General features: G+C 42.6%; 3 protein-coding genes across 4 annotated transcripts; 2 read left to right on the top strand and 1 right to left on the bottom strand.

The window, feature by feature from the left end:
* The first annotated feature begins 495 nt into the window (after positions 1-495).
* trh (thyrotropin-releasing hormone) lies at positions 496-1850 on the top strand. The gene is made up of 2 exons (XM_071924609.1): positions 496-673; positions 1243-1850. Exons 1-2 carry the CDS (start codon positions 496-498, stop codon positions 1848-1850), a joined length of 786 nt encoding a protein of 261 aa, XP_071780710.1.
* A 2673-nt stretch (positions 1851-4523) lies between these two features.
* Positions 4524-13955, top strand: rbsn (rabenosyn, RAB effector). 2 transcript variants are annotated; one of them, XM_071924575.2, is made up of 12 exons: positions 4524-4627; positions 5734-6020; positions 8143-8277; positions 8403-8503; positions 8627-8672; positions 8773-8934; positions 9065-9327; positions 9545-9615; positions 9729-9815; positions 9927-10029; positions 10223-10327; positions 10420-13955. In XM_071924575.2, the coding sequence occupies exons 2-12, from the start codon at positions 5858-5860 to the stop codon at positions 11530-11532; spliced, it is 2349 nt and encodes a 782-aa protein (XP_071780676.1). In that variant the 5' UTR covers positions 4524-4627; positions 5734-5857; the 3' UTR covers positions 11533-13955. The 2 variants fall into 2 exon arrangements, with proteins under 2 accessions (XP_071780676.1, XP_078144436.1); XM_078288310.1 differs by lacking the exon at positions 4524-4627 and adding an exon at positions 4731-4795.
* Positions 13956-14074: 119 nt separating this feature from the next.
* Positions 14075-15956, bottom strand: mrps25 (mitochondrial ribosomal protein S25). The gene is made up of 4 exons (XM_071924577.2): positions 15746-15956; positions 15189-15295; positions 14993-15080; positions 14075-14697 (listed from the first exon to the last, which is right to left on the bottom strand). The coding sequence occupies exons 1-4, from the start codon at positions 15877-15879 to the stop codon at positions 14508-14510; spliced, it is 519 nt and encodes a 172-aa protein (XP_071780678.1). The 5' UTR covers positions 15880-15956; the 3' UTR covers positions 14075-14507.
* Positions 15957-16190: the final 234 nt, after the last annotated feature.

The raw sequence follows: 16190 nt of genomic DNA, 5'->3' as shown, positions 1-16190 counted from the left end.
AAGATTTAGATTTAGGTACTGCTGCATGATGACAGGTTGAGACAAATTCATTCATAAGCATAAGGGATTTTAGACAGCGTCATTTATTTTGCTTATTTTTACTTTTACTTTACTTTTATTTAACTTGGGTCCATCCTTGCAAATCATTGAGTCTCATATTCAGTCTTAAAACCCTTTCTTTCTTTAAAACAAGTGAAAGATTCTGCCATCGGGGTGAGATCATTTCAGTTGTTTCCAATGCAGTTTCATTTATTTCAGGAATTTTCTAGAACTAGAAACAGGGAAGAATAAGGGAGATCTCTCTACTAGTATCACGAAAATGACATGATTGAAGAAAAATAAGACTTCATGTCTCAATATTACATTAAAAGACTTGTTCAGATGGATATTTTTGCAGTGCAGTCTATGTTTGCCTATCAATTTCACTTCATCTTATGTCATATGTTTCCCATCGACCATCATTTATTTCCTCAACACAGGACCAACTAAATTACCATGAAGTCGACGTGTCTGATCATCTTGGCTTCTCTCACGGTCTGCAACTTAGCGGTGTCTGGAGGACAGGATGAGACGGGGGACCGGAGGACCATAGACGACATCATACTACAGAGAGCAGAGAGTCTCTTGCTACGGTCCATTCTCAAAAAGATAAAGGATGACGATGGCAGAAATGGTGCGTAAAAGATATGATTTGGGTCATTTTTCAGGCAACACCAGCGCAATTACGCGGCATTCTTTCCGAACTAAATAGGAAACATACGTTCTAGCATGTATGCAAAATTGTGACATTCAATGCATGAACAAATGCGTATTCATTAAATTAGAATGGAATTTATTGTTCTTTAAAATTATATTTCCTACTACTATAATCTGATGACTTGTATTTGTCTTTTAGCATTAAACAGTCTTTAACTGAAGTGACAACACACTGCTTTGAAAAGAGGCTTCAAGCTTAACAATTCTGTGAGATCCCAGTGCGCTTCATGCCTAGCTTTAGATATTTTCCAGATAGATAATTACAAATGAAGTAATGTTTAAATAACACAAAAGTAGCAAAGACATTTCTTCCAATTTGCAATGCTGTTTGAAATTTAAATGACCAAGTACACTCAATTGGTAGGCTGTGCGTAATTTACGCATGGCAGTTGTGAAAAATGGGGAAAGACATTTTTACGGTGCAGGGACATTTAAAGTATGTAAAGTATTAGTTGTAATCTAAGTATACTCCGTTCCATTCTCCAGAGGGATTTTCCGCTCAGCCAGAGTGGGTAACAAAACGACAGCATCCCGGTAAGAGATACAGCGAGGACTTGGAGAAGCGGCAGCATCCGGGGCGGAGAGAAGAGGACGAGGATGAAGACTACGTGGATGTTGAAAAGAGACAGCACCCGGGCAAACGCGAAGATGAAATGGACTCGTTCATGGAGCTCCAGAAAAGGCAGCACCCGGGAAAGCGCTCGATGATGGGACCGATTTCTGAAAACCCCATCATGCTCCTAGGTGAACTTTCGAAACGACAGCACCCAGGCAAGCGCTACCTGGTGCTGCACAGCAAACGCCAGCACCCAGGTAAGCGCCACCCTGAGTCTGAGGATGAGGACGGGGATGCGGATGGGGATGGAGACCTGCAAGAGTTGGAAAAGCGTCAACACCCCGGAAAACGCTTTTGGGATAACTCGAGTCCGGATTTAGGCACAAACAGTCCATGTGATGTATTGGACCCTACGAGCTGCAGCAACACCAGCCTGTTGCTCGACTTTTTAGACAACATTAAGAGTCACGCTGAGGAGAAGAGACAACACCCGGGTAAAAGGTCGGCACCCGAGGAGGATTTGGTGCAAGAAGAGTAGGGCAATTAAAAGGTCTGGTGTATCTACTGCTGTAATGTAAACAAATAAATGTGTAAATTAATTGACCATGATGAATTATTTTAAAAAGTTAATCAGTTTACATTATTACACCTTTTGTGCCACAGTATTTTTCTTTGGCAGACATTTTCGATCGCCTCGCAAAACATGTTCAACATTGTCTGCTGTTTGTTTCTTTGGAGAGCTTGTGCGTAATTGTGCACTAAACTTGAAAGCAGAGGCGCCCATTTGGATTAAAGTCATTAGAAATAACCTATTCATAAGAGAGTGTCGCCTGTGTCGAATCTATATCATTATTATGCGTTGTTATTTAGTGACACAGGCTGTCATCTAAGACCAAGGATGAAAGCATTTGCCATATTGGCTTTGGCGGTGTAGCCTCTGTGAGGCTGCAGACGCTTGCCAGTATGTCCAAACGGGAAAAACACATTGAGCTCATATTCACACTCTTAAGTGGTTGTTCATAGTCATAGATACGAAATTCATTTAGATTTAATGGTTTATTTTTTTGTTTGATAATTTATTTTCTACGTATGTAAAAAAATAGTTAATACCACAGCAAATAAAGTGTGCCATTGATTATTTTTCTACACAAACATTATTGCATGGATTCCAAGTTTATTTAACCCACTGTTGTAAATTGTATGTTACCTTTGCCTTAAAGCCTATCACCAATAATTTTGTTGTACAATAAAATGCATTGGTAAAGATTTATGGCCTGCACATCACATTCGTTGCAGAGAGTGAATGCATATACGCAAGACAATATAGCTTTCATGCAATGTAAAAGCCTATTAAACTGTTGATTCAATAAACACACCCAACTAGGCCTAAGTGTCCAGTCCAGCAAAGCAATTACCCTGCCATAGCCCCATCTCCAGTAATTAATGCCAGTCAATAACAGGCAGTGTGTGTCAGGTACCCTACTCTCTCTTCAGCTTAATTAGGCTCATTCCATCACTGTCTGGGGAGCTGTTGCCCACAGGCTTGATCAATATGCAAATTGTCCATCAAGCACACGAGTTAAGATAGGGACTTGGTCCAATCTTCAACTGTAACACACACGCACACACACACGCACACACACACACACACACACACACACACACACACACACACACACACCAGGGGACCCACACAACTTTCAACTACAGCACACAAGGCCCAGTGAGTCAGTGCTTGTCGGTCCATTTTGACTGGACCTGGAACTTCAGAGCTGAAAACGTAAGTTGCACAGGTAACTTTATAAAGCTCATTCCAGTGAAGAAGGACCTCAGAGGGAAATGTCAGTGAAAGCACAACTCACTGTGAAAGTAGAGTTTAGACGTCCAAAAAGGGCAACACAGAGCCAGCAGCCTATAACATCATGCCTGGTCTCTATTTTATCTGAAATGCCTGAGGGTCAAAAGGAGATAGGCTACACTACAATTGCGTAATGTTGTGTGGGCAAGGGTTGTTTAAAGGCAATCTCTTACACGAGAGACATCGCTTGTTTATGGCTTTCGTGCTGTGTTTTTAAATTTATCATACAAAATTAAAAAAAACTCTCGAAAATGTAAATAGGTATGTGCAACTATTAGCATATTAAAACAGTCTCTTCTCACTCCGTCGCCACACACACACACACACACACACACTCACACACACACACACACACACGCACACACACACACACACACACACACACACACATGCTGGGCCACATACTTGATGCCTAAATCCATCACCGTTTTCTGTAGGCTAATGAGGTGTAATTACGCATACTACAACTAACTACAATGAGTTTCATTTGCCAATATATAGCCTACTTTCCTTGACATTGCATTACAATATTACCAAACTTTTCCAGGTGTAATGCCGAATTCTGCATGCCTGCCGGGAAAGGCATGCACCTCGCGGAAGCCGCTGTCTCAGTCATATTACACTATTACAAGCCAACGAAAGGGGAAACTATCTCACATTTTACACATTGCTCTTTTATAATGTTAATTAGGCTACCTCGGCAGGTATGCATTTCTACCTGCCGAATAATGCATCCCCCCTATAACTTTGATTCTGGTGACCCTAGAATCAAATCCTTTTTACAGCACACATTTTGGGCTATTTTTGGTTGACAGAGTGCATTTCATGCAGGTGACCCTCACAACGGCGATAAGAGGGGGATGCACCTCCCGGCAGGTAGAAATGCAGACCTGCCGAGGTAGTTAATATTATAAAAGAGCAATTCTCCTCACAGATCGTTAAAAAGTGAGATAGTTTCCCCTTTCGTTGGCTTGTAACATGGATGTATTAAACTAATAGTGTAATTCGACTGGGACAGCGGCTTCCGCGAGGTGCATGCCTTTCCCGGCAGGCATGCAGAATTCGGCATAACACCGGCACAAATGACTCAGTTACAGTGCAAAGAAATTGTAGGCTACTATACAAAACGTCATCACTTGGCTGGCATTTTTCAAGCAGCGATTAACCTACATACCGTACATACTACACAAGGACAACACTAACACAACAACAGCAACAACAACATCAAACAACCAGAAAAGTTACTGAACGTGCTAAAATGTTGAAATAACTGATGGGGCTACATCCTTTTTTACAACTCTCGCGTCAATTGTTTCGTGCCATTTGTCCCTTCTCCCGTGCCATACCGACCGTATGCTAATCACCTGACTAGGCAGGGCTGCTGTGCTGCAGCTGGGTATTTCGACCTGTCAAGAGAATCCAAACTGTCAGCAACACAGTTACTGTTGACTAAATTTGTAAGTATAGATGATCCCTCGGGTTGATTGGTTCTCAGATATTTGTTTTAGTCTGTGAAGTTATATTTATCTCCGTGATTTTAAGCTACAAGATTGCAGAAACGATAGCCAAAGCTAGCGAGCCTTGCAGCTAGCATTCTAGCTACATTGTGTCTGTTCAGTGTAACGGTAAGTTAGCAACATAATTGGATAGCAAATGGATAGTTAATATGTACATTTCACCATATAATGAACTTTGGTCGCTTGTAGCTATAGTAAATGCTAGTACAATAATCATCTAATGTTAGCTATCTAGTTTATTTCCCCGGTTATGTGGACAGCTGCCCCAGTAAATTGTGCTTATATTGTGCTTATGTTGAACTGAACTTTTACAGAGCTCGCTTTACATGTAATGCTAACGTCTGATTTCATTTTCATGTGATTCAAGAAAACGTGTATAAGTCAGTGATGCCACGATTTGCTGACGGCCACAGTGAAATGTTGAATTTGCATGGTTTATGCAACTCCATAGCTCAGTTTCTAACATGCAACTTTCTAGAAACGGACCAGAGGGTGTGTGCATATGAGCCTGCCTTACTCATAAATGAAAGCAACATTACGTAATATGTGACACTATATATGGTGTAATAAACCGAATATATTTTACATTTACTTACATTCAATGCCCGGGGATTCAGAATATCTTGTAGTTTCGCAACATCTTCTGTAATTCAGTATGACTGTCATATAGTCTACCATTCATAGCAGAAACAATTAGGTCAATGCTACTGTAAGCCTACTGAATAATATTTTTAGAGAAGGTTTTTAGAAAATGTTCAGTTTACTTGTCCTCAAGTATTTAGCAAACTGTCACATGCCATTATGTGTGTGTTTTAAACTGATAAAAATGAAGCTAGCTATTCTAGCTTTGTGTTAAATTATGCATATTTAGGTAGGCATAAATGACCAGAAGTGTTTGAAATTCATATCCAAATGGAGTACATGTTCCAATATGGGTTGGATTTTGGGGAAACCTAGTCAAAATGTTCTTCCCTCATTATGGATTGGTTAGGAATGTGTTTAGTCTAAATCTTCACTTCTGCTTTGTTTTTTGTGCTAATCACCAGGCTTTTCTCAGGTGCGATGGAGCTGACATGGGGTGGCTTGCACACCCAGTGGCATGTGGAATGAAGCGGGATCCTGCCACCTTGCATCTTTTCTCTCCAGTCCTACTCCACAGCCTCACCTGTCATGGCCTCTAGCTATCCACCCCCCTTTGAGGGCACAGGGGAAGTGAAGGAGGGCTTTCTTTGCCCTCTGTGCCTGAAGGACCTGCAGTCATTCTATCAACTCCAAGACCACTATGAAGAGGAGCACTCTGGGGATGACCGCCATGTTAGAGGACAGCTCAAAAGTGAGTCTCGCCCACTCATACACTCTGTTTACAGTTGGTGTCATTTGATGCTCATCATGTTCCACCAGCATCTGTTCCTCTTATATAACGAGAACAATTACAACCAACAATGCCTAGGGAGCTCAATATTACCAGGCAAGCTAAAGTTATGGTGTCCTCGCTGACATGGCCTTTGACAGTGTATATGATACCCATAAGGAAAGTGGATAAGTTTGAGGGAATGATTAACTTAAGGTAGGAAATGGCTAGGAGTCCCACACTGTCTTCGCACTGTATTAGAAGGGAGTCCCTGTGGTACTTCTTCTATTTATCCTAACCGAGGGATTCAAATGTACAAAAGTAAAGTTGCAAGAACTGAAGTAGACCCCAGCACACTGAAGAAGGCTACGCTCTGAAACATCAGTGCTTAGGCTCCCCGATGCCATTAATAAATGTCTTGAGAAAGTTTTGAGCCCTGAGCATCTTTGTGAGTGCAGACCTCCTTTCTAAAAACTCAAGTAAGCTCCCTGAGCACAGTCGATATTTAGACATAGGGACATTGTAGTGCAAGTGCAGCAGAGTCTTGGAGGCATTGATCTTAGCACAGGCAAACCTGCATAGAACAAAGCAACAATCTTAGAAAAGAGGAAGGTGTTACTGGGCCAAATATGTTAAGCTAAGTAGGGACAATGAATGAAATGGGAAAAGGATGAAATGTGGAGAGGAACAAGCTTAGTTGGAAAGAGCTTTGAAATATGGTGGAATATTCATTACCGGAGCAACATATGATGTGCTGTCATCACCCCAAAACCTCAACCAGTGGTGAGGTAAGGACCTCACATGTTTTTTGTGAAACAGCATTGCTTAGACATATCCTGTCAGGATGCAAAGTTAATGCACTTGGTGGCATAGTAAAGTTTTGAAGTCCTTGTCAGAGGCAAAATGAACAGCAATTAATCCTTTACCCAAAGAGAGAGAGAGAGAGAGAACCCTATGCATCACATTGCCTTTGTATGTGAAGGTGAACAAGTAAGGAAATTATTATTATTGTGCCTGCATGTGCTACTTACGTAGGCACGAGTTAGAGAACTAGGGCAGGCTAGGCATTGGGAAAGCCTAGCCTGCAGACATAGGCAAACAATTTATAGTCCCACCAGAGATTGCCAGCACCAGCTCGACCTGGTCCAGAACTCAGTTGACTGTTTGCTTTATAGAGTTTGCTTTTCCATTGGAAGAAGCAGTAGGAAAGACAAATGAAAGAGAGAAGTTTAAATACACTGAGCTAGCAGCTGAGGCTGAACAGCGAGGCTGGAAAGCCAGCGTACCACCTGTGGAAGATTGGTATAGCCACATCTGCCACAGTTTACTAGGGATTCATTGTCAGGGCTATGGCCACAAAGGCAGCTTGTGAAGCAGACTAAAAGAGCTGCCAGTGGCTCTGGCTGAAAAGAAAGCACACCAGTTGGGGTCCTAAGTATGGAAATCCATCTAGTGACTTGGACAGGAGTTTATGAATCATATAATGGCATAGCAGTGGCAGTAGAATAGGGTAGTCATACATCATCCTCAGCTCCTGGTATAGGTAGTTGTTTTATATAGATAAGCTTACTGTTTGCTGACACAATTCAGTTTCTGAACTACGGAACGAGTTCAGAGTTTCAAACGAGGAGGTCAGCGATCCCATTAGCCTCTGATTGTTGGTACAAAGTTGTACAAAGTGGTTTCTGAGCTGTGTTGTTTCAAGCCAGAGGGGTCAGCCATCTAATTAGCCTATTAGCCTATTGTTGAGATCGATGATGAGGTCGGAAATTATTGGGTGAGTTGTTGTGGACTAGGTTAAGTGTCAGGGAAACGTAATGTAAATGAGTACAGGTTGGATTAGTGTTAAAAGCAGATTAGATGAGGTTTGGATCTGGGTTGCCAGAACTTATTGTTGAGTTGGGCCTAATTCAGTGAAACATCTGTAACTTGGCATATCCACTCTCACCCTCTCTCCTAACATTGAAGCCAGTTTTCTCCACTGGAGCCCGCCTGAAATAGCACTAGGGACTGTTACATCAGCTCCTGTGTGTAGGTACATGTCATATGCTTTCTTCTTTCCCTACTTGGAGTTCATTTTCTTTCCCAATTTCTTTGTGCATAGGTTTGGTTCAGAAGGCTAAGAAGGCCAAAGACAAGCTGCTGAAGAGGGATGGAGAAGACAGACCTGATACTGGCAGTTATGAGTCTTTCTACTACGGCGGAGTTGACCCATACATGTGGGAGCCTCAGGAGCTGGGTGAGACTGGAAAGCCAGACTCTAAAATTTGTGAAAATATATAAATATTTAGGGGGGCATTTAGCAGCAAAGTGCATCTCTCCAGTGTATTAGACTGATGGTTACGTTTCTCTTTGTCTTTGTAGGAGCAACCAGAAGTCACCTGGACTTTTTCAAAAAACACCGGGCAGCCAGGATAGATCACTATGTCATTGAGGTCAACAAGCTCATCATCAGACTGGAAAAGGTGTGGTTGTAACAGCTAATCACAACTCATTTAAACCGTGATTTTCTTTCTACTGCTATGGAAATTAGATTTAAGACAAGCTTAACAGTGCCAACTGATTCACCATGAAAACTGTCTTTTCAGCTGACGTCTTTTGACAGGACCAACTCCGATGCCGCCAAAATCAGAGGTTTGTCCACATGTTTTAATTGAAATTCAGATTCTTTTACTATATGTAAATATTATTAATTTGATATTACAAATAAATGAACGCTCATCCCCCTTTATAGCCATAGAGAAATCTGTCGTGTCATGGGTGAGTGACTCAGATGTCCCGTTCTGTCCTGACTGTGGGAACAAGTTCAACATTCGGAACAGGCGGCACCACTGCCGTCTCTGTGGATCCATCATGTGTAGGAAGTGCATGGAATTTGTCCCCTTGCCTTTGGCTTGTGAGTATGAACAAAACCCTAGCAAAATACAGGAAATCATCAAGAGTCTGGTCCAGGTCAAGTAAACTTTCTGTCATATTAATCCAAACATTATATGAAATGTTTGCCTTTTGTCTCTGGCTGTTCCCAGATAAGCTAACTAGTGGGACACGGGAGGCCCTGTGTGTACCTGGGAGCCCCGGCCAGTCCCAGTCCCCCCCAGCAGGGGCTGCCAGCAGCGGGATGGGCTCCAGGAGAGGCAGCATCAGCAGCCTGAGCAGCGTAACCTCCATGCTGGAGGAGAAGGACGACGAGAAAATTCGCTGCTGTCACCACTGCATGGACACACTGCTGAAGAGGCAGCAGAAGTTGGAGGAGAAAGACCACATGCCTGACATAGTCAAACTTTACGAGGTTGGTAACCAAAACCATCACCTGTCAGAACTGAAAAGGGCCATTACATTGTTTACAGTCTGCCTTATCCTTCTGTTCCCCATAGTAGCACAGTTCTTTCATTCCAAAATTAAATCAAGTCTTCTTGAGTTTACACTGTTGTATCCTTCCTGTCATTTGATCTTTTTCTGTTGTGGTTTCCTGCCATTCACTGGCTCATATGTCGTCTTCCTGTCAGAGGCTGAGGCTGTGCATGGACAAGGTGGATGAGAAGGCTCCAGAGTATATCCGAATGGCTGAATCTCTCAAGTAAGCCCAATTAATTAGCAGTCAAAATTTACTAAGCATTAATGATATTGGAGAGATATTCTTTGATGTGGGAGTGTTTTATTGATTACTGTCATGGCTCTACACTTTCATAGTGCCGGAGAAATCACATACAATCTTGACACTGCTGGTGGACTGAGATTGGAAGTACAGAAATACTACGAACTAATCGATGCACTAAGGTAGATGCCTGGCGTAACCAAGTGTTTCAAGTTTGAACAGCATTCTTTTGTCATATTTGTCAAATATTACGTTTTTACAGAGATCAATTGAGTTCTGTTTATTCTTGTCAGTAAGAGGATTTTAACGCTGGGAGCGAAAGAGGATCCACCACCGCATCCAAAGACCCTCCAGCTACAGAGGATGGTCCGCTACACAGCCACACTCTTTGTCCAGGTGAGACCTGATTCAGATAATGCTCAGCATCTGAATGAGGTGGAAAAACCAATGACAGTGTCTTATATCACCAAAAAAGACAAATCCATCCAATTGTCTCTGTCTATCATTAATAATTTCCAATATCCCTCTCTCCCTCAATTCTTCCTCTCCCTGAATCCACCCTTTCTGCCTGTTGTCCTCCCTCTGTTAGGAGAAGCTGTTAGGTCTGATGTCTTTACCCACTAAGGAGAAGTATGAGGAGCTGAAAGAAAAGCGGAAACAGGAACAAGAGAAGAGACTCCAGCAAGAGCGACTGGTAAGAAGGTGTACACATACTGTTCTGTTTACTGTTCACTGACCAAACAAGTTACCAAATGTGTACACTTTGTATTCTCCCCTGCTCAACAGGCTTCACAGGAGGCCCTGAAGAGGAGGCAGGAGTCTGAGAAGAACCGTCCAGCTGCCAGTACCAATGGAGAGCTGCCCCAGGCCCCTAGAGCGCCCCGCATGACCAAAGCTGCTGGTTGGCTGCCCTCCTCAGACTCCCTCCACACACGCAGCGAACTGGAAGACCCCCTGCTGCAGCAGATAAACAACATCCAGTCATTCCTACGTCAGGCACGGGAAGCCCAGCGGGCGGACGAGGTGGCCATGCTGGAGGAGAACTTGAGTCAACTACAGGACGAGTACGACCAGCAGCAGACCAGCCTGGCCATCGCTCTCTCTCAGAAGCTGGCTGAGGAGGAGAGCTTGCAGCAGGAGGAGCTCCATCGCCTGGAGGCCCGGGAAAGGGAGGAGAGGGAACAAAGGGCTCCAGCTTTAGGCTCCAGCCAGCCTTCCTTCACCTGGGAGAGCTCTCTGGATTTCAGCCAGGCAGCGGGTTTTCCGGATGAAGAGGAAGATGAGGCAGCAGAGGACCTGACCCCTAAAGCCGAGAGGAGCCCGCCATCTTTAAGGGCTTTCCCTGCTCTTACAGGCCAGGAAGAGTCGCCCCCCAGGTTGAGGAGCTTAGGGGGGCATGTAACCCCCCCTGGTAGTGAAGGACAGAACAGCGCCTCCCTTAATCCCTTTGACGAAGAGGAGACTACCCCCGTTGAGGAGGATCCGTCCAATCCCTTCTTTGAGGAGATCCAGAAGGAGCACAAAGATGTGACCAATGGGAAGAAGGAGTACAACCCCTTTGAGGAGGAAGAGGATGGCGAGGAGGAAGGGCAGGCTGGGACCGTACCTAGCAACCCTTTTGAGGAGGAGGACGATAGTGACGCAGGCAACCCTTTCATGGAGGCCTCTGGGAATTCCCCAGGAGTCTCGACCAACCCCTTCGATGGGGCGGATGATGATGAGGCTTTGCCTGATGTTGACATGATAGAGGAGGAACTGCTGCTGCAGCAGATTGACAACATTAGGGCCTACATCTTTGACGCCAAGCTCAACGGCCGTCTGGATGAGGTGGAGCTGCTGTCAGAGAACCTGAGAGAGCTACAGCACACCCTGCAGGAACAGAAGAAAAAAACACACTGACACCTTCCCTCATAATCCCCCTGATCACCTGCTACTTACAAGGTTGTCCATCCAGCTCTACAAGGCTAGCTCACTGTACATGACTAATGAGCCCAATGATTTTGGTTTGGGTGAGGTCAGCTGCACCGCAGAAGGATTAGGCTAGTCCTAAAACCAAGTATGTACTCGATCTCACTAGTCTGAAGTGACTCCCTTCATTTGCAAGCACTGCAAGTAACATTTAATTCGTAGAGGGCATGTTGGCAACTGTTGCTTCTACTGATGCTGTTAACCCTGTTTTATCAGTGCAAACCACAGTCTATGGTGCAAACGAAGATAAGGGAAGAATGCAACCTAAAAGATGATTTCTGTTTTATTTTCATGGGCCTGTCAGATGATTCTTTGAGTTGAGTGTAGTCTGTGGTCTTGGTGAAATTGGAATGCATGCTTTGGCTCTTTCAATTGCTATAAAAATGGCAAAATGTATCCATGAGTAAGACCAAACAAATGGGAGTGAGTTGTGGCAACTGAAGTTTCAAAATCCCAGCTCAAATAATCTTAAATCAACAGCAGTGCTTTGTTTTGTGCTAAATTAAGTTAATTTCACCAATATTAGAGACATCTTGCTATTTGCACCTACAACAATTTATTAGTGTTTACTAAAGTTTTGCTGCTGTTCATCTGACTAATACCAAAGAACCAAACCATGCATGACAGTTAAAATTGGGCCATTAACTATTCTCAGGCCAAATAACCATCCGGTAATTAAATGAGAAACAAATTGAATTATCCTTACATACTATTGGGATATGTTCCATGATTGGGCAGCCTAGCACTTTGAGGATACTGGCCATGAAATTCATCGTGTTACATAATATTTTATCACATACTTAAATTACTAATTCAGTCACTCACACCACTTGCAAGTGTTGTTAAAGAGCCAATGACCCTTTGTTTTAATAGATTTGTATGGGAAAAGCACAAGGCACAGTGTACACAGGAACAGGTCATTGCTCCTGGTTATGTGACCGTCAGACACAGACAGGATCTTTATGATGGTGAGATCACAAGGAAATGTTTTTTATCTTTAATCATACACCTAGTTAAAGGTACACCATCTACAATGCAAAATCCATGACAGGATTGCATAATTATAACAGTAACTCATAAGTCGTGAAGTGTGTTCATTAGTAACAGTTTGGTCTAACAGCTGTTAATTTCTGTCAGTGAAAGTTGTCACCATTTTTACAAACTGAATACAAATTAACACTTGTTAACCCACAGGTTTCACTCTCTGTCCTATTGCATGTTTTAGTTGAAATCATCACCAACGGGTTTGGTTCATGTATCATTTTGTGTGTGTCTCCTCTGTCATGGGCGGCCTTGGCCTGGTTGCATGTTGGACCTCTATTCAAGAGAAAGTGCATGGTAAATGCCACAGTGAGCCAAGTGAACCAAAATGTTTTCAAAATCCTACAGGTTGTGCTCTTGTTCTGTTTACAGTGGTACTATTGATCCAACTAAGCACAGGATAAATGCATTAGCCTAGCTTTGAGTAAGGTTGCATGATTCATGTGTTCATGGTATCTCTGTGAAATGCTATTTGATGCTGGTCTTTCTATGGAGCCTGTGGCCAGGCTTGTCTTCCTTCATTCTTGGTTTTTACAAATGTGGACATACTGATAAAGGCTGTGAACTCTGAACACACTACTCTTTTTCGATGCTATCTGCCAAGTCTTGACCCGAATGTAAAGCATGCTATCCATTCAATAGTTTCAACTAATAAGTCCATTTACAGTACTGTTGTAAAGCTGATTTAACCAGGTCACTCAGCACATTATAGGCAACATGAAGACAGTAAATAAGACACAAGAATTCACTGTAGTATATACAAAAATAATCCCCATCTTTTAACTTGATCCACCAACCTCTTAGGTCACAGCAAAATTTAGAAATATATTAACACTAAATCAATACAGTACCAGCAAGTATTATAACGCACAGTGCTGCTAAGTCTTTATATGAATCTGAATGCAATAGTGCTTTCTTTCATTCAGAACGTCCCTATTTCTCTCCGTAGACCAGGCAGTATTTTGTGTTGGCTGTTGATCACACACCACTAATCTATGTTGTCAGCAGAACATGTTTAAGCAAAACAACTCAAACTCTAAATGATGTATTGTGGCAAATGTGAATAACTTGAGTAGCTTTTTAATATGTTAGCAGGTCACTTTGTTACGTTGGGAAGCGATTAGGTGCAACCTTCTCTGCATTAAAAACTCATTTTATTGCAAAATTATAACATATTTTGGACACTCAGACCTTCATCAGGCAATTTATCAGCTTTAGAAGATTCCATCTCAGCACTAATAAAAAAAGTTGTCTACAGTAAAATGTGTGATCGTATTTCTCACTGAGTTTACCAATTTGATTAACCTATTTGTTTGTGTCTTATCTGAAGTTGATGATGATTAGAATATTCTGGTTGCAATTATTTACAATTTAAATTTCCCTAGTGTTAGTATGGAGCGAAACAGTAAGCTAGTTACTATAGCCACATACGGTAAGTTAAAAACCTTTTTTTATTTGAATGTTGCAATTGCAATATTCAGTACAACATTGACATTGTATCAAAGACATCACACCTTGACTCAAATCAAGGATTCTGCACCAGGCCAGACAAGGGGCAAAAACATGGTTTGATGTTATTTTATCCAAACCTAGCCCACAGTTACTAACTACCCAAACATCAACATCATCTGCTGCTAGTTTAGTGGTGCTCATTGCACTTTAGGGTGGCTTGGGGCATCTGAATGGCCTCAGTCCAGGAGGCCACCATCTTCATGCAGCATTATGGGGACCATTTAGTTAACACTATTTACAAATAGAACAGACAGAAAGCGATGTGCCAGAATGTACAAAATCAAACACATAATGTCAGACTGTCATAATATAGTCCATTGAATCAGCCACGGTCTGCTCTTCTCGACAGCCTCTCAGTCCTGTGAAGCGGCCATCTGGGTGCGGTATTTGCCAGTCATCTCTTTGGGCAGCGGCATGGTGCCAGGACACGGCACCTGGCCCTCCACCTCACAGATACACTCCTTCACACAGTACTTCTTTGGACCAAAGTTGGCAGGGTTGGAGGCTTCCATCTTGGCTAGAGCCTCTGCCTGTAACACGTCTCTGTGAGCAGAGGGGGGTAAAAACAACAACAAAAAAATTAACAGCTCATCCAGTAAGTATACAAAACGTGAACTAGAGATGAAAATGTCCAATGCACTGGTGAGGTTGCCATTACTTTAGTGTGATCAGCTAACATGGGATTCTTCAACTAGTATATCTAAATTAAAGATAACACTTTAAGTTGCTTTCATGACATGCCTAAGGCCATTCATAATCATTCACATAGATGGATCTTGCAACAGCCATCACAGACATATGGTCACGACACAGTTATCAGTAAATGAGGTTGTCTTACTCTGTCTTGCCTAGAATCTTCTTAACATGCTGTGAAATTTGTTTGTGGTCCTTCCCTTCCACATCCACGAGCACCTGCTCCCCTTCATCTGCAAGAGAGAAAGGGAGAGTAAAAGAGAGAAGAGATGAGCCCAGTAGATCCCACTACAGCATTTTCTAATCCAACACAGGCCAAACAGCAGGACGGGGCTACGCACCCAGGTAGAACTTCAGGAACGGTGAAGGCGTCATGTTCTTGAACATTACTACTTGGACCCATGGGTTTTTGTACTGGATTTGAGGAATATTGAAGAATACAAACTTTCTGCAAAGATCAGGGAGAGGTGCACACATTAGGAATGGTTATCGTCATGGTTTAATATGCCCATTTGCCTGACTTTATCTAGAATAGTAAATCTGTGAGAATGTTCTCATTATCTCGGGAAAAAAGACTGTTACCTCGAGATAATGACATTAATATATCGATATCGCGAGGAAACAAGTCAATTACCTCGTCATCACGGGAAAACGGCGTACAGTAAATAAATTTGATACATGTCCTCAATGAGCTTCCGTATGATACTACTTACTGACAGTAATGAAGAACGACCTCATATACCTTTATATTAGCCTAAAAAAGTGGATATCTATTCTGTACATAAAAGTAGGCAGACTTGAGTGTCGGTGGGTTTATCTACATATTATATCTATATAATACTTCCATGGTTTATCCTGCACTACATCGTTAGCTGCCGTTAGCTAAACCGTGACTGACCTTGCTCCGTCGCTGAGATCTCCATGCGTGTTGTAATTCACCGTCATGACCCTCACTCTGTTTTTAAAGATGATGTCGCCTTTCTGGAGATATTCCAGGGTTCTTCTGATCGGAAACCTTCCTTTCATAGGCATTTTTACAGTCTTTATTTACAAGATATCATCTGAAATCTGCCTGTGCCTGGACGCACAGCCCGTGACAACGAGAGGCCCGTGTTGATGACGTTTGAAGTCGTTGTCAATCTAGCAGCCTGGTACTTGTAGTTTTTTGTTGTTTTTTTGCGTTCAAGCGGTCCATGCTGCATCTCAACCTGGGGGTCGGGACCCCCCAAGCGGTCGGAAGATAATTTTGGGGGGTTGCGAGATGATTAATGGGATAGGAAAAAAAACATATTTCTACGACACAAATTCATTATCATGTCTATTTTTTTCTGATTTTCCTCAAA

The sequence above is a fragment of the Centroberyx gerrardi genome, chromosome 14 (assembly GCF_048128805.1).
Source record: "Centroberyx gerrardi isolate f3 chromosome 14, fCenGer3.hap1.cur.20231027, whole genome shotgun sequence".
NCBI classification, from domain to species: Eukaryota; Metazoa; Chordata; class Actinopteri; order Beryciformes; family Berycidae; genus Centroberyx; species Centroberyx gerrardi.
The sequence above is the reverse complement of the archived record's forward strand: the minus strand, read 5'-3'. Positions and strand labels throughout refer to the sequence as shown.